The sequence below is a fragment of the Gouania willdenowi genome, chromosome 24 (genome assembly GCF_900634775.1).
Source record: "Gouania willdenowi chromosome 24, fGouWil2.1, whole genome shotgun sequence".
NCBI classification, from domain to species: domain Eukaryota; kingdom Metazoa; phylum Chordata; class Actinopteri; order Blenniiformes; family Gobiesocidae; genus Gouania; species Gouania willdenowi.
In genome coordinates, this window is record NC_041066.1 from 1288180 (window position 1) to 1310852 (window position 22673).

General features: G+C 38.8%; 1 protein-coding gene across 1 annotated transcript in view; it reads left to right on the forward strand.

Moving 5' to 3' along the window:
- lama4 (laminin, alpha 4) overlaps positions 1–22673 on the forward strand; it is a 50941-nt gene that overhangs the window by 22011 nt on the left and 6257 nt on the right. Inside the window, exons 11-36 of the mRNA XM_028439595.1 lie at positions 371–481; positions 600–711; positions 2481–2645; positions 3758–3951; positions 4162–4278; positions 5830–5978; positions 8904–9045; positions 9135–9228; positions 9315–9431; positions 11430–11615; positions 11707–11846; positions 11927–12091; positions 13006–13151; positions 15121–15283; positions 15356–15489; positions 15658–15829; positions 16049–16180; positions 16271–16413; positions 16987–17116; positions 17198–17335; positions 17448–17581; positions 17820–17984; positions 20465–20615; positions 21862–22046; positions 22146–22335; positions 22462–22617. Of these exons, the coding sequence (XP_028295396.1) occupies positions 371–481; positions 600–711; positions 2481–2645; positions 3758–3951; positions 4162–4278; positions 5830–5978; positions 8904–9045; positions 9135–9228; positions 9315–9431; positions 11430–11615; positions 11707–11846; positions 11927–12091; positions 13006–13151; positions 15121–15283; positions 15356–15489; positions 15658–15829; positions 16049–16180; positions 16271–16413; positions 16987–17116; positions 17198–17335; positions 17448–17581; positions 17820–17984; positions 20465–20615; positions 21862–22046; positions 22146–22335; positions 22462–22617 (3831 nt within the window). The remainder of the gene's footprint in view (positions 1–370; positions 482–599; positions 712–2480; positions 2646–3757; positions 3952–4161; positions 4279–5829; positions 5979–8903; positions 9046–9134; positions 9229–9314; positions 9432–11429; positions 11616–11706; positions 11847–11926; positions 12092–13005; positions 13152–15120; positions 15284–15355; positions 15490–15657; positions 15830–16048; positions 16181–16270; positions 16414–16986; positions 17117–17197; positions 17336–17447; positions 17582–17819; positions 17985–20464; positions 20616–21861; positions 22047–22145; positions 22336–22461; positions 22618–22673) is intronic.

Consider the following 22673-nt stretch of genomic DNA (forward strand, 5'->3'; position numbering starts at 1 on the left):
AAAAAAAAAAAAAAAAAAAAATTCATACCTGCACTGGCACAATAATAAAAACAAACTAAAAGAGCAGGCAAAATACAGCACCGCGTTACTTAGTTCTGTTTTAGGAGCGTGTAAGAGAAAAATAACTTAAGCCACCCAGAGAATACGCGTAAGGCCAGTTTGAATGGGAACGCCCACATTTCAGGGCCGCGCCACCCAGAGTGCGTAACTGAGATGTAAGCGCGCTTTTCTGACTTCTGCGCAGGGGAGAATAGAGCCTCATGTGAACAGTTTTGGGTCACATCTTTTTTTTTACACTACATCAAGCTTTGCACCATTTTTTGGCTGACTGGAATGTGCTTTGATGAGGAGTTCAACTTTTGACTTTCAGACTCAGTTTCAAGGCTGGAGAAACAAGTCCTCTGTGATGAATGAGCAGACAGATGATCTGGAGGAGGCAACAAACTCAGTGGTCTTGGACATCAACCAGCTGGAACAATCGGTCAGCACCATCACTGCACATCTAGTTTTCACCATAAATGTCTGAATAACATATTACCCCAATCCTTGTGAAACCCTTGAATGTCTGACACTAATGAGTAGTTTCTGTGGTGTTACAGGAGGAGCTGGTCAGTTCTCTGGGAAACAACTTGGACAATAACACATTGGAGAGCTTTACTTTTGCCAAGCAGCTCAACATGAACCTCACTGACCTCAATACACGCATTGAAGGTATCCACCAGCTGTGCTCATTCCAGGGCCTCTCTGAGCCCATAGCAATCCATGCGTCTGATCCAAGCCTTGTTAGACAGATTTAGTACAATTTATAGACACTGTGCAGGGTTAAGGTCAAATATAATTGTAATTGGGTAATTGATCATTAGTAACAATTATGACCTAATTGTATTCTTAATTGCAAAAATCTGTTGCTGTTGTAATCATAATTGAATTGTAATTGAGTTCAGATAATTGATTTTGTAATTGTAATTGGCATGGAAACTCTATAAAAACTTTCAATTGAATTGAATGTAAACCTGTGGAATCATGTTACAGTTTTCTGGCTTACACATACATAGTTAAAAAATAATAAAATATTTATAAAAGAAAATAAAAATAAAAAAAATAAATAAATAAATAAAAAAAATAAAAATAAAATATTTTGACAATTTTTTCCACTACCTGTCAATGCTTTTCAGGATCATTTTATCAATATAAAAAAAAAGAAAATCCAGGGAAATACTAACAGAAAAGAGGCTTAGTAATTGTGATTAACTGAATTCTAACTTTAGTAATTGAAATCCTAATTGGGCCTTATGGGGTCTATTCTCTCATCTGGACTCAAGTGCTTTTTTACGCGCCTGCAGTTATGCGCCTCTCTTCTGCGTGTATTCTCCGGTCCAGGCTCCTGACACGCCCACCGCGTGGAAATTGACCAAAAGTGCGTAGTGTGTGAATGAAGGCGGTCTGAAGCAAAGGAGGTGGACTGGGCCATGATGTCATTTTTTTGAGGGCTGTCTAGAAATCACGGAACATGGAATTTTCCCAGCGCTTGTAAATGTCATTGAAATCCATGAAAATGATAAAGCACACTTTTAATTTGAAATGCCTTTGTTGATAAACAATGTAACAGGTTGATTTGATCAGATTATTGCAGTGTAAGGATCGGCTGCATTCTTCTGTCCGAACCACAGTTCAAATCTCTTTTTCCCCTCATATTAACAAAAGATTAATGTTTGTTTGTGTGGAAAGCCAGATTTTATAAACATCTTCTATTCCTGCATTCAGAAATGATCAGCACATCATCATCATCTGTCACCAATACGGTATCTGCTCTAAAGCGTGACCGAGTGTGACGCGCTGGAGGTTTGAGGAAATAATCCCACATAGCGTCCTGCTTTAATCCAGAGGAGACAGAGATGTTTGCAGTGAAACAGAACCACTGGTCAACGTCCCATTTGTAATCCTTAGGGTTTAAGATGATACCCTTTGGTGCTAGAATGGCTTCAATACTTCTGAAAATGCTTTCCACTGCTTTGGAAATGTGGTCATAGGACACAAATAGGAGTAATTATGTTTTACCCTAAAGAAGGGGTGGCCAATCTTTTTAATCCAATTACCAAAATGTTTGACACACACTTTTGAAATATAAAAATGAATTATAGAGAATTATACAGAATTACACATCTTAACTTGAACTAGAAGCAGAAATTATGATCATGATTAATGATTAAAAATAATTTAACACGTTATGATTCTGGAGTTTCATCGTGCAACACTGTGCCTCATTCACACACTAAGTGTTGGAGTGATGCATGTGAGAGCAGAAGTGGATATCTATTTACACATGAAAATAAAATACATTTTGGTTTTTGAAAAAAAGGTTATTGTTTCTTTGTGGCCCAGATCCATGTACTTTGCGAATTCTGCTTATCATCATCATCAAGTAAACCAGCAGACTGGGAGCAAAGTCATCTTTGAGCTGTAAATGTTTGTATGTGCAGAGATAATCCATGATTGGGAGCTGTACAATGAGTATCAGGATGTGGACCCAGAGGTGATCAAACAAAACACAGAGGTTGCACAGAAAATGGTGGTTTGGATGAGGGGCCTGGATCTGTCCCCTCAAGAGCCCATCACCACTGATGAATCCACAGAGGCCCATGACTGTGAGTCCTCACACACATGCAAACACAATAACCCTCATTTATCAACCATTCGTGCATTCAGATCTGAGCGTACAATGTGCGTTCGACCAAATTGATGGAAGCTTCGGTATTTATCAATTCTGACGTGAGCGTATGCTACGATCAAATCTCACGTTAGATTGGAGCTTGTGTAGGATAAACTGAGTGAGTGCATTTGTGCTGCAGCACAGGAAAATCAGACCAAATCTGAAAATAAAGTATTAAACAAACATCAACCATCATTTAAGCATAAGCAGACACACATTCAGAACATATGAAAACTATTCTTTAATTATTGAAACAAAATAAAATACATTTTAAAAAGCCCAAATTATTACTGATACCACTTTATTGGCTTTGCTTCAACGGAATACTTGATAAACCCACTGATAAGCTCTGCTACTAGACAGGAGAGCATAGGTTCAACAGTTTGCAACATACACCTGGATCACAGGAGCTGCTTCTGTTCAGTGTTGGACAAGCGTGGGAACACTGCTGTGTAACACAGAGGAAGTGTGTGACATTATTTTAAGCTGTTTTCATTGCATTGTTGAATTGAGACGTATCAGCGCTGCTTGAGGAGCCCAAACTGGACCAGTGGCAGCTCAGCCTCCACTGAGGCTTTTTAAGAGATTTGTTATTTCATTTTAATGTGTTATTTTATCATTTCCAGCATGCAGGCAACAGGCCGATAACCAACACGTTTCTGTGTTTCTCCAGGATCTCTGCCCTGATATTAGGTTTTGTCGTTGCGGGGGATGGGGAGGGGGGTTTGGTCAATTGGTGCACGGGCTCACACTCGCCAGCCTGAATTGTCTACTTTTTCTTGACCAAAATATAAAGAATTGTCTTAATCAAAAAGCAGGGATTTAAGCTTTTGTGCTGTGGATGAGTAAAATTCATTTCAACCACCATTAGGCATTTGGTTAAGTTAGTTATCGAGAATTGAATTCAAACCTCAGCCTGAGCAGATTTCAATACCAAATAAAACATATTTGTTCCAATATTCATGTCTAATGTTGTGTGATCTACCATGATCTACCATGTTGGATGTTCCTATTAGTCAAAGCTAAATGTTTTGGTCATGTTTTCAGTGCTAAGACGCATCCGTCAGTTGGAAAAGAAGTTAATGATGACTGACAACCGCCTTCTGCCTGTGAGAGAAGGCCTATCTAAATTATCCAGCAGCCTTTCGAGCGCACAGGAGATTCTGCATAAGGCAGCCACGACTGTGCAGGAGACAGAGGATAAGAACAAAGCGAACAGCCAAAAACTCCAGAGGAAAGAGGTGATTTCCCTGATGACCTCTTTCCCAGCTCAACTCTTAAGTCTTTCTTGAATGAGCGAGACTATATTAGAGCACATGGGAGTACATGATATGATAATTTACAAAATGTTATTATTATTTTTTTATCAATTTGATAAAAACTGTATGAGTATAAAAACGCAATGAAACCCCCTCTAATAGAGTGGCTCTATGATTGTTTCTGGTTCTCAGACTGTGCAGCAGAGGCTAATTGAGGACTACACTGCTGTCAACAACACATTGGAAACAGCAAGCACCTTCATCTCAGAAACAGAAGGTGTGGTGGCTGAAATGGATGCTATTGTACAGGTAATAGCACAATTTCTTATTCTATTACAGATGTAAAACATAGTGAATCCTGATCAATATTGTGACAGTGGCCCATGTAGAGGTGTATAAAGGCTGGCGGTCAATGTGCAATTTTTCAGTCATTGTACTCATCTCCAGCTCAAATTGTGCGAATCAATTGCAGAGTCTGAATGTTTGCAGCTCACGTTTCATGTTCTCACACTAACGGACCGACACTGACAATATCTGATTTGTCACACTGTACGTCCATACACAAAACGTTGGGGTCTTGTTTCCGGAAATGCAATGTACAATTTAGGAGAAGAACTCTGAAGTGTCGCCACTTAAACAGAAGATGAAGAAGAAACCGGAAATGGATAGATGGGGGGGCGGGGTAGAGCGCGCTGAGCGGAGTGACAGAGCGCATGTGGCGCGCACTTATCAGACTTGGAACATTCATACCACAATCACAACCACAATATAAATATAAATATAAATTAATAAAGAGCACAAAGCAAACAAAATGTATAACATAACAGAATGAAAAATAAAATAAAATCAATAACACTAATCAAAAAACAACACAATTACCAATACATTTATAACATAATAAATGGCACACCATTAAGAAAGTACACATAATAACTATATCTGTAAGTCAAGTAAGCAAACTTTCCATTTATTGTTCATACTCAGTTATTCTATTATTTGTTGCTATAATTTTTTGTAGCATATACTGATGATAAACTCTATTCTTAAAGTGTTTTATACATACAATTGACATAGTTTTAGCTTTAAAAATAGACAATTGTGTACATTTACTTTCAAAAACATAACAAAATATAATGTGATTCGCAAAACAATATCGATAGACCTTAACCATGTCAGTACACTGACCCAAAACTTAGCCACACGTGGACAAAAAAAATGCATCAGCCACTGCTTGTTGCAGAAACACTTAATATTGACACTAAAATATTAAAACATTTGGCAAATATCATATTTGGAGTCACTGTCAATCTGTACTTCATACAAAACTATACACAAATTCTGTGCTGCCACCATTGGAAAAGTTTGAGTAGAGCCCTGCGATTGCTGATCGGGAGCTGGTCGTGAGGTGTTAATTGCTTCTCGTGACCCCATATATAGTAACACCATGTATACGACACCATGTATACTACACGATGCAGGATTACTATTGCAACAACACATCATCAGTGGGGTAAAACTAACCTGTCTCACAACAGTTTTAGCAGAGACTCGGCCTGATCCCAAAAATAAATGCACAAGTCAAAAATCGGCTCAAAATGGGCCAAAAATCGCACAGTGTATGCCCGCCTTAAGAGATTATCAGAGTTTATAAAAGTTGAATACTCTCAACTGAGTTATATGCAAAAAAAAAAAAAATCCAGAGGCAACATCATTAGCCTGGAGATGTGTACACACATTGATGTCATTCCTTGGGCTAAAGAATGCCAAGATAATCTGGTTCACATGACCAGTAAAGTTCATGTGGGGGGAGCCTAACTCCCTTTGAAAGCTGTAATGTGTGTTATGTCTCCATATACACAGAATGTGTCCAAGTATCATGCTGCTATCGATGGTGCCAGCCAGAAACTGACAGAGAAGACAGAGCGCCTCTCACTGAGTGACAGAGATCTGGTTCAGAGGGCTGACGACCATGCAGAAAAACTGGACCGAGAGGCCAACCAGCTGGAGGAGTGAGACGTCCTCTGATAAATATCTTATCTGATCAATATTGTATCTAAAAGATTCATATGATATTGGCAACAGCTCATCTTCAGACTGTTCCATACAAACCATACACACAGATTTCTTCTTATTTTTGTCTTCAAATACACCATGGACAGTAAAATATTAATCAATAAGGTGGTCAATCTTCAATCATTTTTATTTTTAAATTATTACCATGTTATAAATAATCCGACTGCAATTAGTGTTTAGGGTGAAATTTATCAATGGTATGATCTACACAGATTTTTTGATTTATTAAAAAAGAAAAAGAGCTTAATGTTTGACTGTAAACAGTATTGTAAACATATACTTGCATATTATTGCGAAATACATTCTCAATGTCCATCTAAACAAATGAAAAAATGTTGGAGTCCTGGTAGATTATGTTTGGATAATGTCAGAACTTCATCACAAAAACTGACTTTCTTACCAAATTTAGAATTTTGCTCTCATGAACAATTGAGTCAATGCAAAAAATCAGCTTTTCACTAATGGAGCCCATAGATTATTGTTAAAAGCAAATTACCAACTGCTCATGCCATCAATTTGTGTTCTTACTGTCTTAATAAGAGAATTGTTTACAGCCCAGGGTTCTCGCCAGCACTGTTGAGCGTAGGGGCCCTCAACACTGTAATTTTGCTTTCCTACAGAGCGATGCGCCCCCTACACTCAGTTTTCAGCAACATAAGGGGATTTTCTGTTGTTTTTGGTACCGTCGTAATAATTGTTGCACACTTGAACACAAAAGGTACTCCCAGGCATGCACACAGGTTGTTTAAACTGTCTTTTTAATCTGAATTTGCCACGAGTTTTAGCCTTTTACTTTTTTACTTTTTTTTTAAGCCTACTGCTTTTTTTGTTTGTTTTTTTTTTTTTTTTACATCTCTGATATATAATTCAATGTTATTTCTTGTCTATACAGTGTTTGTGAGTATTTATTAGGGGAGTACTTTAAAGTACGGCAGTAACAAACAACTTTAGCTTTACTTCACTAAATTTGGCCCTCAAAGAGTTATACATTTCAAACTTTTCCACGCCTATGCTGTGAAAAATTCCTGGTGAGAACCCTGTAGCCATTTAAAATCTGCCTTTAAACGCTAGCAGCTGCTGTCTTGCACACAGGTGACTGGCTTAGTCAATTAGTGAAGCTATCAGGACATTTCCAATTGCTAATTAGCTCAGTGACATAGAACATGTTCTATCAAGTTGTATTGTAGCTGTAGAATTCCTATAATGAGACAGAAGTTTTAAACGTGCACCGCAGAGTTGTCTCTTGCTAATTAACTCTGACATAGAGAATAAGCCTTTTCACAATAGGGATAAACTCGCCTTGGCTGACGGCAGCCCCCCTGTCAGCGCATCTCTGACAGAGATGTAGATTATTTTTCCTGTTGGAGTGTTGATTCCTTGAAAGATTTTTTACATTAATGTAATATTGCTCTCTGAGGCAGAAATGCCGAGTTAGTTGCTAAAGCTAATGCTGCACACGAGCTGAAAATGAAGGTTTTTCCTGGCTTTTCAAACAGTGACGAATCAGCTGATCAGTGCTGTTTCACATATCGGTCTGTCCATCTTGTGCACTTCCTTCAAATTTGTAAATTTCATTAAAATAATAGCTTAATGAAAAATAATCATCGACCTGGTTAGTGAATGGTGTACCTCATAAATTTACCTTTTCAAAGTGAGAACTCACACTGTCTTTTTCACACTCGGAAATCTTGCTTGTCCCATCAATAATTATACATTCTATTTATAAGCACTTTTGAAAAACTTACAGTTGTTAAAACTACACAAGTCAAAAAATAAACAACAAAGGTAAATATAGAAAATACATAACAATCATAAGTTAAAAGCTTGGGAGAAGGAGTGTGGAAGCAAGGGAGGTCCCTGCTTTGATATGGCTTCTCCCATCGGTTTTACAAAGTACTCGGATCAGCGGAAAGCCATAGTCCCCACCGGTCCGAATATGTGCGTTGTTCCCGAGAAAAGTCCGAATTACGCCCGCTGGAGACCCTGGAAGTCGGGGCTCGCCGCTCAGAGACTAAGTGCCATCAATGGGAGAGGAAGTGTGGAAGCGGAGGAGATCTGTCGCTTTGATACTGTTTCTCCTATCAGTTTTACAAAAGTGCTCTGAGAAGTGCATCATTTTCAGGTAGAGTCCGAGCTCCACCTGCAGGACACCCAGATAGTCTGTGTTTTTGTCCACCAAGGGTCACCTGTGTGGAAGCGAGGGGGCTATCTTCCACACTGCTGCTGAGCTGCTGTCATCGGTTTTTAAAAGTGCTCGGATCAAACCGAAAGTGGCATCAGCGGAAAACCCTGGTCCCTCCTCGAGTCAGAATCTCTGTAATATGAATAAAATAAACACGATTAAAACACTAAATATCTTTAAGACTAAAATTCCAAATGCTGTTGGGTTGGAAATAGCAGCAGACAGACCGAGCTTGTTGACGTTTATATCCCACTTGACCTATGACCCCCCAGGTCGCACATGCGCAGTTCCAGAGAGTGAAAAGGTTTATTGTCTCTTTTGCCCAAATTGTAAGTTTAAGCTTTCACTGATGTAAAATTCACATTAGAATGTCAACTTTTTTCATCTTCCTACCCTGTACCACCTGAAGTACGGGCGACCATGGCTCAGGTGCAGACTTCTAATTGAGAGGTTGTGGGTTTGATCCAAAGGCTATACCTGTCCATGTGTGAAAGTGTTCTTAGGCAGGATATTAAAGTTCCTCCAAATGGTTGACTAGTACCTTGCAGCTCTGTCCCATTGATGAGTCAATGAGCTAATATTGTAAAGTACTTTGTCATAAAACCATTGCTGCGCATCAGCTATAATCTGTCTTTAATACTAATGATTGTGTGAATGTTTGGTGTCACTACTCTTCCAGAGATCTACGGGAGGCAGATGCCAACGGCTTTGTCCAGAGGGCCATTAGTGCCGCTAATGTCTACAACAACATTATAAAGTACATCAACGATGCTAACATCACCTCTCTCACCACCTTCAACCTATCCCAAAGAGCTGAAGATGTACGTTTGATTGCGCCAAACTTCATCATGTATATTCTTTCATTTTTGTCAGTACTAAACAGTTTCAAATGTGCATGTGTGTCTTGTAGGCCGTCACTGGGATCAATAATCAGCTGGAGTACCTGGTAACCCAGAGCGACAATGTTTTCAAAGAATCTGTATCATTGCATTCGGAACAAAATGGTACAAAGCTTCATAAAGTCACATGTATTAAAAGTTAGCCACTATTGCTGTGTTTATTTGCTCACTGCGACTTTGTTATAATGCAGAGGTAGAAATAGATGTGGCTGACAAACTCAAGTACATTGAAGAGACAAAGGAGGTTATGGCTAAAAACATGAAGAAACTCTCCAACATTGTGCAGGACATTGATGGGATTCATACAGGTAAGAACAATCTTGACAACATTTTGCCAATAATAAATTAAATGAACTATGAGCATTAATGTGTGTGCCAAATATGGGTAGATAACTGGTACTGGTATTGATACTCAGTTATAAGTTTAATTTAGACAGTCACAGAATATTCAAGCAATGCTACCTCAATAGTGGCAAAATAATTGGGTTTCTAAAGGCACGTAGTCAAGTTTTACCAAAGAGCCAAAAGATAAACTCGGGGGCTGGGCGATAAGTTCTAAAATTGATATTACGGTAGAATTGAATCTCTTCACGGTAATGTGATTCATCGTGATCTAAACTTAAAGTGTAAAAATTATAATTAAAAATATTTCTGAATGGGTTATATAGTCCGTTAACAAAGATAAATTGATTTTATTTTTATTTTTTTAAATAAAAACATAAGATGTAATTTTGAGAACATTTATTGTGCAGATCTCAAAATTAACTGCAATCTATTGGGTTTGGCTCACCTTGAAGTTTCTTCACTTGGCTATTTTCTTCTGATAACAACAGCAGAATGGGGGTCCCTTTCTGGGACCATTGTTTTCTCATCTGCTTCCTGCTCCAAAAGTCATTATCTTCAGTGTCCTCTTGTAGACTCCTATTTATGATGCCTTGTGTTTGTGTTTTTTATGATGCTGTGTGTGTGTGTGTGTGTGTGTGTGCGTGTGTGCGTGTGCGTGTGCATGTGCGTATGTGTGTGTGTGTGGGCAATTCAGTTTCAGATACATCCCGACCAAAACATGAAACATGAAACAATAACATATCACATGAGGGGACAGGTAGGGCAGTACTGGGGAGCAGCCACAGCAGAGTAGTGCTCCGTTTCTTAGATGAGAAATATGAAACAATGGGTAGGAAGAAAAGGTAAAAAAAAAGGCAAAAACCAAACTAAGCCCTTGTAGAGAGGGGCGGAGTTTGGGATCATAAAAAGCATTGCGACAAAAACCAACAAACACAACATTCAATTCAATACAACAGTACGTTGGCACAGGGTATGGTTCTTATGATGGGTAGTTTGCAGGTCGGCCACAGGCTGTTCCCAGGGGGGCCGAAAGAGATAAGAGCAGATGCTTTTAGACGGGCTAGCTACAACATGACTTCCAGCCCTATTCATTTGATCAATAATCCTATAATGTGGCCATTTCCTTGAGTCAAACTATTCACTCCTCTTAAAGTTCACCACAATGAAATCCATCAGAGAGCTCTGAGAGCTTGGCCCCTTCTATCGATGACAATCGGCTTCCAAGATTGCTGCCAAAGTAATCCGAGTTTTGCGATAAATCAGGAAAATGCCAAATCCAATCAGCAGAAGAACCAATATCATAATTCCAATCTGGTGGACGTCTTCTACGGACTCTCCCAATGCCCGTACACCTCGAGAAATTTGACCAAAAGTGAAGAAAGACCAGCTGATCCATTCCATGAATAAGATTTAGGACCAGGATTCCATGATTTAGATTTACAATCACGATTTAAACGTCTACTAAGTCTCGACCCCTCAAAAGTGATCTAAATTAGTTTTCAGGTTTATTATATATAATATACAATATTATATTTTAAGATAACGTTCTAACAATAATTAAACTTTGCTCATACAATTAGTGTACATAATCTCACAACATATATTTCCTTTATCCCTCAACTCACACATACACACACGCGCACACTCACCAACATAGCAGACCTCTGTTCAACATTAACATAAGACTGTAGCTCTTAGAGCCACACAGTTACACTACACCTCACTTTATTGCAAATCCCAATAAGTGAAATGCATTAATGAACACAAAGGCAAATATGTAAAAAGCAGCAATAATAATAATGTATTGGATTGTATACAGCACCTTTCATCGACATTCAAAGCATTATTCAAAAGCTACTATTGTAGCCACAGCTGCCCTGGAGCAGACCGACGGAAGCGAGGCTGCCATACTGCGCCATTGGATGGATCAAAAGAAATGCATAATCTGCATCTTTTTTCAGATAGAACACCTCAGCGTTTGGAGTTCACGATGGAAGTGGCAGAAGGGACTCTCAACCGCTCCTCAGATGTCCTTCAGACCATTATTCCTATCAGCAACAAGGTGGAGGAGTGGGCCAAACACATGAAAAACAATGAGTACTCTACAACTGCATATAATGAGGCTGTAGACTCTGCAGGGGAAGCAGGTAGTTGGTTCAAAGCTTGAGAGAGGATCTATTTTTGATCCTACTATTTTTAAGAATACACGTTTGCTTTTAATCTAAACCTGTTTTACAGTTGAAAACCTAAACGGGCTGGTTCCTGAGCTGTTGGACAAGCTGAAAGTGGTGGAGAACAAGAAGCCTGTCAACAATGTTACCACTAACATCGTGAGGATCAGAGAGCTCATTGCCCAGGCCAGAAGTGTGGCCAAGAAGGTTTGGCTCAGATTTCAGAAGACTCTTATCTCTTTGTAACACTGATATTTGAGCAGCGTCTTTCTTGTGTTCTGCTTTAGGTCCAGGTGTCAATGAAGTTCACTGGCCAGTCTTCTGTGGAAGTTCATCCTCACAGCAACCTGGAAGAGCTGAAGACAGTGACATCCATCAGCTTGTTCATGAGGGTGGACCCTGATAAAGACCCTATAGAAGACCGCTTCGTATTGTACCTCGGGGACAGAAATGTAAGAAAACCACACACATTCAATGTGACACCTGCATCCTTTTGGGCCAAGCCATCAGTTTACCTAGAACAAATGCCAAGTGAAACTTTGATCAGACATGTGGCTCTTGGTCTAATTTTTTTGCGGCTCCCAGAGTGATTGCACAAAATTACACCAAAAACACTCAATAGGCCAGAAACATACATTACAGGACAACCAAATACACAAAATTCCTCCAGAAAAAAACACAACTGCTCAAATACTAGAAAAAAATATTTAAAACAACAACAGAAATGCACAAAAATGAGTCCAAAGCACAAAATGGAACAACAATATAAAAAAAAGAAAAGAAAACTGGAAGACATTAAACAACAACAAAAATTTACAAAACATCAAACTAAAATATACAAAATGACAACAACAACAACAGCAAACCCTTTGTTGCGGTATTAAATGGTCCAATTTGTCATTGTTTTAAATGTTGATATGAATGTTGATCATGTGGCCCTCAGAGGAAACAATTAAATTTAATTTTTCTGCCCCCTCACTGTGATAAGAGTTGCCCATGTCTGATTTAGATCCACCGGCTAATGACACATGAAAGGCTAGAGCTGTTTGTAGGCATGAGTTGTTATTCAGCAATGACTGATTTAAAGTGCACAGTACTTCAATGGCAACCCACCCAGTTTGATGACCTTCAGTTCATATTTAAGCCTTTTTAATATCAAGAGTTTGCCGACACAGTAATGTACAAAGCCCAATTTATGGCAAAAATTCCATTTTTAGTTCCCAAAATACCATCAGTGAGTCTTCTAGGTTGCACAATATTACAACTTCAAAAATCATTCTACAGCAATACATTTGTTACTGTATGTTTAATTTTATGAAGCACAGATGGAAGAATGACTGAACGGCTCTGTTGTTTCTGTCATTAGGGAAGAAAAGACTACATGGGTCTGGCCATCAAGAATGACAACCTGGTGTTTGTTTACAACCTCGGTGGAGAAGATGTGGAGATTGCACTGAGTTCAAAGCCTGTCAGCCAATGGCCTGCAGTCTTCAACTTTGTCAAAATAGAGAGGTATTTGAATTGCACTTATTTAGCCACTTTGGATAATAGTATCTGATAAATTCACAATTGTCACTATAATAAATAACTGATAGTTAATTACAATAATAATAAAAAAGTGTACAGCACTTTGATCAGCTGAAGTTGTTTTTAAAATGTGCACAAATGCACATATTTTTTTTTATTAATTCTCTACACCTCTGTTACTAAAGGTCCCTGTGTGACATTTGGCATGTGGCAAAAACTAACTTACCTTATTTTAACGGTTTGCTTCTGAAAAAAAGAAACTAACAGGTACATTATGCTACAACAGTTAGGGAAAACCCCAATTACATCACAGAGAAAACATCAATATATATTAAGTATTGCCATTCTGGTTCGATTGTATGCATCAAAGCATCATCTCAAGGCAAGGGCAAAATATTGAGATACATATTGTGTATCGGAATATAGCTTGAAAATATCGAGGTATTTAAGAAAAGGTCATATCGCCCAGCCCTACTGTCTTGCTGATTTAGCGACTAATAGTGTTGTAAATTCTAAGACTGGTCTTGGTCTCAAGATGGCCTTGTCTTGATCTTGGACTGGGGAACTTGTTAATGTGATGAAAAAGAGAAGCACTTGACTGAAAACATATAGTGTTTGCTCACTGATTGTTCTGCCTCTTTGGAAATATTTTCCAGTGACAAGTGTGTCCGACACCTGCAAACACTGGGACATCAGTCCGTCTTATTTCTAGTCAGAACTACCTCTGAAAACTTCAGGTCTTGTTCATGTGACAAATAAACATCTTTTTTTCAGATATTTAAAATAATTCGGAACTTGTCAGTAGCTTTTAAATACATACAATTATCTTTTTTTTTGCAAGATTTGAGATTTTTTCATGTTGTCCTTTGAAACAGTTGCACAAAGCTTGGTTTTGGTCTGTCAATTGTATTTTAAAAAACAACTACAAATAAAAAAAAATGTTCTTTAAAGGTGCAGCATTATGCTACTTTCCACCCATCTCCTGTTCTAAGAACCTCAAAAACATAGTATTTGAGGTTTATTTTCTCAAATTCGCCTGTTTTCCAGAATTTTAACCCTCTGAAAAGTGACTTTCTGTGCAGTTGTAAAAATGGGCTGTTTTGGGGCCTGCTTATGCATATTCATGAGTAGGCGTGTCTGTAGAGGCATACATACTTCATGCCTCGCTCTTGCGAGGGTGATCAGTGATCACCAAAGCAAAATTATTTTGCTGTCCACACTGTTGTTATTGTTTTTAGTCAAATAAATGCACATTACATTAAAACATCGCTATTTAAGCGGCTATTGTGATTGTGAGTCAGTCATACACTGTTTCATTGTGTGTATGCGGCAGCAGCAGCGGAGGTATCAGCTGTTTTCAGAATCAAAATCACTCACCAGAGCTGCTACGTTGCTTTCTTCTCCTCCTCTCCTCTCCTAACCACAGGAATAGTCAATTTAAAGTGATTTGTTTTGTCCAACCACTGAATCACATTGGGTCACAAACATGTCAGATCAAGTCAAAGGCGATATGAGGCAATATAATGGGTACTAAAAATGGAACTGCTCCAGAGGAGGATTTTCCGCTCGCTGACGCCAGCGTGCGGGGAAAGTACAACTCGCCCGTTTGGAACTAACTTTTTACAAAATGTGGAATAACAGGGGAGGGAGGAAACAGAACTTTTTCAACTTTGGCCCTCTAAATAAGCTAAAGGGATGTATATCACAGTAGCAAAACCATTATAAAGTGATTTTTTCATAATACCACCCCTTTAACTGTTCAACCTTGTGAGAGTTTTTTTTGAATTGGTCTCGACTCCCAAATCCTTGGTCTTGTCTTAGCTATTGATGGATTCTGGTCTTGAGGAAACCTTGGTCTCAGATAGTGTGGTCTGTCTTCAGTACAACACTATTTTTCAACTTTACATCTTTATGTGTCCTGACTGAAAAACAATACATTGCTCTATGTTTGCAGGCTTGGCAGACATGGAAAAGTCTTCTTGACCATCCCTAGCCAGAGCTCCACAGATGAACAGAAGTTTATTCAGAAAGGCGAAGCTCCGGGCACCGACTCACTGTTTGACATTGACCAAAAGGATATAGTATTTTTTGTTGGGGGTGTTCCACCTGATGTCAGGGTAAGATTTTGTGCTTTCATTTGTCAGTTTTAGTTGTTTTTTTCCTAACCATTGTCTTTTCTTCTTCATTAGCTCCCACCTCCCCTTAGTCTTGCTCCATTTGTTGGCTGCATTGAGTTGTCCTCACTAAACAATGACGTTATCAGTCTTTATAATTTCAAAGAGACTCACAAAATAGACATGCTTTCATCACCACCATGCCCCAGGTATGTACATTTTCATAGTAAATGACTGCCAGAGCACAGTCATTACATTTCCTATACAAATGAAATTATACACAATCAACAGCATTACATCATTCTTGTCTAATCACTGCATAAGAATTTTAACTGAATGAAATGAAGGTGTTCAAAGTGTCTTTTTGTTACATTCAGGTATAGGTTAGCTTTCTCCCAGAGTCGCATTGCAAGCTACCTCTTTGATGGAACAGGCTACGCACTTGTCAATAATATAGAAAGAAGGAGCAAGTTTGGTGTTGTGACAAGATTTGATATTGCAGTGCGAACAGTGGCAAACAATGGTGTCCTCTTCCTTATGGTCAATGAGGTAAGTCCACAGATAGATAGTGCTTTGATTTCTTGGAAAAAAAGTTGTACCCAAGCAGCTCAGTTGTGAAGAAAAATACAAAAAACACATACTTGACATAAGCAGGATGTGCTTTTAAAATTATTTGTATTTCTATGAATGTATGCTTTTCACATTATTTTTAATTCAATTAAAATTATTTCAATTTACACTTCAATGCAACACTTCTTTTTTTTCCAGGCTAAATTTTTCCTTTTGGAGTTAAAAAATGGATTTTTGCGTCTAATGTATGACTTCGGCTTCAGCAAAGGGCCAAAACTTTTAGAGAGCCATCTGTCCAAACTGCAAATAAACGATGCAAGATATCACGAGGTAGATTTATTTGACTCACTTTCATTTTTCACATCACAGTTCAACTGTGGATGTGTAAACTGTACATTTTTCAATTAAACATCTCTTTAGGTGACTGTGATCTACCATCAGTCTAAGAAAGTCATCCTGTTGGTAGACAAGAGTCATGTCAAATCTATGGAGAATCCAAGAACCACACTGCCCTTCTCAGATATCTACATTGGTGGTGCTCCATCCAATGTCTTGAAATCAAGGTAAATTGACGTAATGGGGAACAACGGGGGTTAAATGCAGCAGTTGACACATGCATGCAAAAAAATATATATCTATATCTATAGATCTGTGTATCATCGTGAACCTGGAGCTTTAACTGCATTGAAACTTCATTTAAATCCGAAAAAGGAAACGTGCTGTTGAAATATTGTCGTAATTTAGGGAAATTTAATATATATATTGATTGGCTCTGGGAATATATGGAATGAACAAAAGTTTGAATATACTGTACTATATATATAAAAAGTCTGAAAACGACATTGCAAACCCTAGCAAGCATTGTGGAATTTCATTGAATTTGGGGATACCTACTGAGATATCCACAACTGACTTATTACTAATAATTTACACAGCAATTCATTTCTTCTGTAGACCAAATTGAATGCTCTAAAAGGCTGGATTTGGCTCCCAGACCTTTAGTTTGACATATGGTTTCCAATTTTTTACAAAACTGTTGAACATCTACCACACACCGACACAGACATACACTCAATTTTGGAAAAATGCTTGATATCTCAGTTTTCAATTTCTGGGCTTTGTCTTTTATCACCCAGGCCAGAGCTGTCCTCAGTGGTTGGACTGAAAGGTTGTGTAAAAGGTTTCCAGTTCCAGAAAAAAGACTTCAACCTGCTAGAGGAACCTGGAACCATTGGCATCAGCAGCGGATGTCCTGAGGAGTCCTTTGTGAGTATCGTATTCCTTTAAGCATGCAAGAATGATCCATGAGACCATAGATGCTGAGAGAGAGATGTGTTTGGTTGACAGATGTCACGGAAAGCCTATTTTGATGGAGAAAGCTACCTAGGCTCCACAGCAAAGATTTCTCCCTTTGACAACTTTGAGGGAGGCCTTAACTTCAGAACGCTGCAGCCCAGTGGACTTCTGTTTTACCACAATGAAGGGGTAAAGACATGTTTTCACAATTAAACAGGGCCATGCAGATAGCTTTTGAATGGGGGCGGCATATATTTTTGTTCCTGAGAAGTTACTATAAATCTCTTTTCACCTTCTGAAGTCTGAGGAATTCAGCATCTCTATAGAGAATGGAGCAGTTGTGCTGAACACCAGAGGCACTAAAGTGAAATCTCACAAGAAACAGTACAGTGACGGAAGAACACACTTCTTGGTAGCCTCGGTGAACAATCAGAAGTAAGTATTTACCTTTGCTATTTGGCTTTTAGCTTTAAAACTGATTTGCTATTTATTTTCATTGTGCGCATACTTAATTACTGTGGAATCATTCTGAATAAGAAGGCCAGTGGGTCCATAGATCTCAAGATGCCCAATACTGCTGAGCCTTCAAAATTTTACCAGTATGTGAATTTATTAGACCCAGTACCCCAATAAAGAGGGGTAGATGATAACCTAAAATTGTTTCAATCCTCAGGTATTCACTGTTGGTGGATGACAAAGACAAGCAGGAAAAGAAGCGTCCAGCATCTGCCACCATGTTGTCATCAGAGGCTTCTGTGAAGACTTTCTACTTTGGAGGGACACCAAGCAGTGGCTTCAAAAACTTCACAGGCTGCATCAGCTATGCATACATCAACAGGTACATCAGTTGTACATCACTGCATCCCTTTATTGTTTTTTTTTTTTTTTTAATTAGGATTTTTATCTTCATGAAAGCCTCAGATTTTACATTTCAAAATTTTCCTAATTCCTTTTTAGAGTTTACCCATTTCCATGTCAGTTTACACATTCGTGACGCGCCATTGCAAAACCAGGAACAAGTCGGCATGAAAGAAAATAGAATGAAAACCTTTATATATTATTATATAGTAATAATGAAAGCACTCCATGCTTCAAATAACTGTATCGGAGGTTTTAAAATGCCTTGTTTTACAGCAGAGCAACATCTGTTAATCAGCTGATTAACATACCAACTTTATTTGGCTATACAAAGGCTGTTATTATCGATTTGGTCCAATAAACTACATGCTTAAGTATAACACATTGCTACTTAAGAATGTTTTAAAATTATGAGTCTGACAAATGCTGTTTCAGGAGTGTTTGTTTATTGCAGAAGCAGCAGCAGCAGCAGAGTATATCATACCAGGGTTTTCAACAGGAATTTTTCAAATTGTTGTTAAGGAAAATTTTGAAATTTCTAACACTGAGTGCCAAATTCAGTGAAGTAAAGCTAAAGTTCTCCTTAATATAAAGTGAAAGTGTTGGCTTTTTTGTTGTTGTTTTTTATGTTTGTTCCAGCCTTACTTTAAAGAGATCCTCCACTGTTTTTACAAATGTGACCTAAAACAATTGAAATGTCCTTATTAGAAGATCTATGCCTAACAAAATTGCATGAAGCAGAGAAGAAGAGCTCTGGTTGTATGTAAATGCAGGCAACCAGGATCAAACTGCTGCTCTCAGCTCTTGGCGTGATACCTACAGTCCCCTCCAAAAGTATTGGAATGGCAACGTCAATTCCTTTGTTTTTGTTGTATACTGAAAACATTTGGGTTTCAGATGAAAACATGAATATGTTTTATTTCATGATATTTACATCTAAATGTGTTAAACAACTCAGGACAGAGCATCTTTTGAAGACCGATTCCAAGACGTGCTTTTCAAATTGAAATGAGGTATTATGTGGGACCTGCAGTAATATTGGAACACACACACGGAAGATGCACGTATACATACGCACACAGTAGAGCTTTAACTGGGCCGAGAAAAAAAGACCCGGCCGGAGAGAACAAGGCCTAGAACCATCCGACCAGAATTAAGCCGATGTTTCTTTAAGCCCGAACTCAAGGGTATTCACATCCGTGCACGTGCATGTAGAATTATTGTTGTGAGTTTTAGAAACATGACGAGCAGCGTCATGGTTGAAGCACTGTTTATATTGGATGGTACACACAGGCAGCATCGGGGGACAGCTAAAGGGCTGCAGGGGTGCTCAGGTAAAGATGGGAGCTTCCGACCAGATCGCCTGTATTAAATAGACTGATGTATGCATTTATCAGTTATTCAGATTAAAAGAGAGTTAAAACAACCCGTGCACACCTGGAAGTCTCTTTTGTTTCCAAGTATGCAACAATTATTATGACGGTACCGATTAAAAAATGGAAAAAAAACAACAGGAAATTCCCCTTACGTTGCTGAAAACTGAAAGTAGGGGGCGTCATTGCTTCGTAGGGGAGCAAAATTACAACACCGGGGGCCCCTATACTCAACAGCGCTGGCGAGAACCCTGCATACCAACAGTCAGCTGTTGGAAACACTCACCAGAGACGCATGTCCTTCTCACTTATTTCACCACAAAAAAAATCAATTTAAGATGGTATTCCATTGTATTTTTACTACCGCAGCATCTCATTGAGTCAAACAAGTGGAGAACACATCAGCTCATCCGATAAAGGTGATAGAAGTAGCTCCTAAAAGTCTCTGTCTCTGAATGCTTGTGCTGCGCTTTGATTCACATATATACTGAACTGAAAGATGTGGATAAATCGCATTCAAATGGTTAAAACTGCTATTCACAACCATTGCTAGGGGGATGGGTTAATGCAAAGAATGGAGGTCTCTGTTTCTGCCCCCTTAGCCTGCTGCTCCGGGATGACCAAAACTTAAGAATATTTGATGACCATTTTCTCCCTTGTGACAACATTCACATGGCCACAACTTCTTTCACATTATTATATTATATTATATTATATTATTTCTGAGTGGACATCATTGGAAAGCGTCATCAGCTTTCCCTAATCACACATCATTACATGTTCTTAAACTTCCTGAAATCATGCCAAACATGCTTAATATAGTTAATGGAGTTAATTATAGTTATCATTTTAATATTCATACACAGCAGAAAAGCACCGAAACAGATGCACAAACATGTCAGTGAGGGTTTAGTCTGTGAAAAATAGCTTTTTTCAACTCTGTGGAGTGGTGCAAGTGTTGTTTTTACAAATAATTAGGTAAGAGAGAACCAAAACGGACAGACGTGATTAGACTCACTTTTCGGCCAGATGGCAGAGAACTGATGTGTTGATTTAAAGCCTGCTCCTTTTGTCTGTGGTCCTGTAGGCAAGACCGGGACATTGAGGCTGAAGACTTTCAGAAGTATACAGATAAGGTCCAGGCTTCACTGCAGGACTGTCCTATACAGAGCCCCCCTTCTGCAATGCTGTCACAGCTCACGGACAACCCTAAATCCAGACAGGGCCTGGCCCAGAAAGTAAGTATGAAAGTACTTAAAAGGGACCCTGCACTTACAAGTTTGACCTAAAAGCTTCATGGCCATTTTAAAGACGGGCTTTATAGCCAATCATGAATTGCCTCAAAGCATCATGGGTTGATTAGGTGTAATAGTACACCTTCTATCTTTGCAGTGAAACTCCATTGAGTTTGCTTTGTTTATGTTGGTAATCAGTAATCGAGAGCAGAAACTAACAAAATGATGCAGGTTTTGAGCGTCCATCTGCAGCGATGAGATTTTGCGGTTGTTACGAGGCTTCAAAACAATTTTCAATGATAACACGTTCAAGGCGCAATTATACTTTGTCAACATTTAGAAATATTGCTTTCATTTTGTGGAAATCTTTAATGGAAACACAGCCACTGACTTTATCAACATTCTCATCATTATACGTCAGAGCTTTTATTTTGTTCAACCTCCGTGTGAGTGATTTGAACACATCTTCCTCCTCACTGCACACAGAAAGAAACACCTAAACTGTGATATTCTCCCCTTGTTCAATCCTAAACATCCTGCTAATGTTCCGATGTGATTCACATTCACAATTCCTACTTTTGCCTTGGTTTGTTTGTACTGCATTAACTCATAAACCAAACCAGCTGGTTTATTTGTATGTGGCGGCACTCGTCTCTTCATATAGATAGTGGTAATACGAGTGGAGTGCGGCTACTAAAAATAAAGCTGTGTTTTTGAATAAACATCCCACTGCTGTATAATCAAACATCACTGAAGGAATAGTTATGAATTGTTGCTGTTTCGTAGTGAAGGGCTTAATATCAGAGTTTATGTGGTTATTTTCTGTGTGCAGAGAGGCATGGACATGTTTGCTTGACACAAAGGCAGATTACAAACATACCAAGGTTAAATAAAATAAAGCCTTTGATGACTCATGATGTAAATGTTGATAAAGTCAATGGTAGATGCACAGATGCCTCAGCTAGTGCTATTTTAAGTGCCATTTAAAATATATTTTGCCCTAGTTTATCATTTTTGGATAACTTACATACCACAGAGAATATGCTCAGGACCTTCAGACACAAACAGATGGAACTGAACTCTATGATTATATTCATTAAATTAGAAACAACGCATGGAAAAGAATGAGAATCAAAATAGTTCAGCTCATGTTAAAATCAGCAATGTCAGACTTGAAGTAGATCAACAGAGCAGCAGAGTGAGACATCACCCTGGACTTTGTGCTTGATCTCCCTGAATGCTTCTCCAGGTTGCCAGGGATAAATCCAGCCTCCCCCTGGGCCTGATGGATAAGATGATCGATGACAAGGAGGCCAATGTGGAGCCCTGCTACCTCCCACTAAGCCCCAGAGCAACCCGTCAAGCCTTCCACTATGGTGGCATTTCCAACAGCAGGCAGCACTATACAGACATCTCAAACACCTTCTCTGAAAGGTCAGTCAGGGCCAGAACCAAGAGTTCTTTTGAAAACAGTCTGAACATGAATTTAATGCACATCTGATATCATCAATAAAATCACTATCTTTCTTCCAGGTCACACTTCTCTTTGTCCCTGAAGACCCATTCATCCTTCGGCCTCATCTTTTACGTCTCTGATGACCAGGAGGATGACTTCATGGCTCTCTTTCTGGCCCACGGAAAGCTTGTCTACACTTTTAATGTAGCAAACCAAAGAGTTAAAATCAGGAGTGATAAGAAATACAATGATGGGGCTTGGCACAATGTGAGTTTAGTCACTGCATTTATTAATTCAAGTCAAATCATCTTCCTGCATATAAATGCTCACAAAAGAGTGTGTGGTCAGTTAAGTACTATATGTTCTCAATGATTTTTCTCTCATCTGTTGCAGGTTATTTGTATTCGTGATGGAAGTATGGGTCGATTGATAATTGATGGCCTCACCGTGCTTGAAGACAGAGCTCATGGAACTAATGTCTCCTGGCACTTTATCAGCCCTCTGTACGTGGGTGGCGTTCCTCCAGGGACAGCCCAGAAAAACATTCAGGTAAAGTTTGAAGTTGGGAAAAAAAGAACCATCAACTATGCCTCAGAATGGATCGG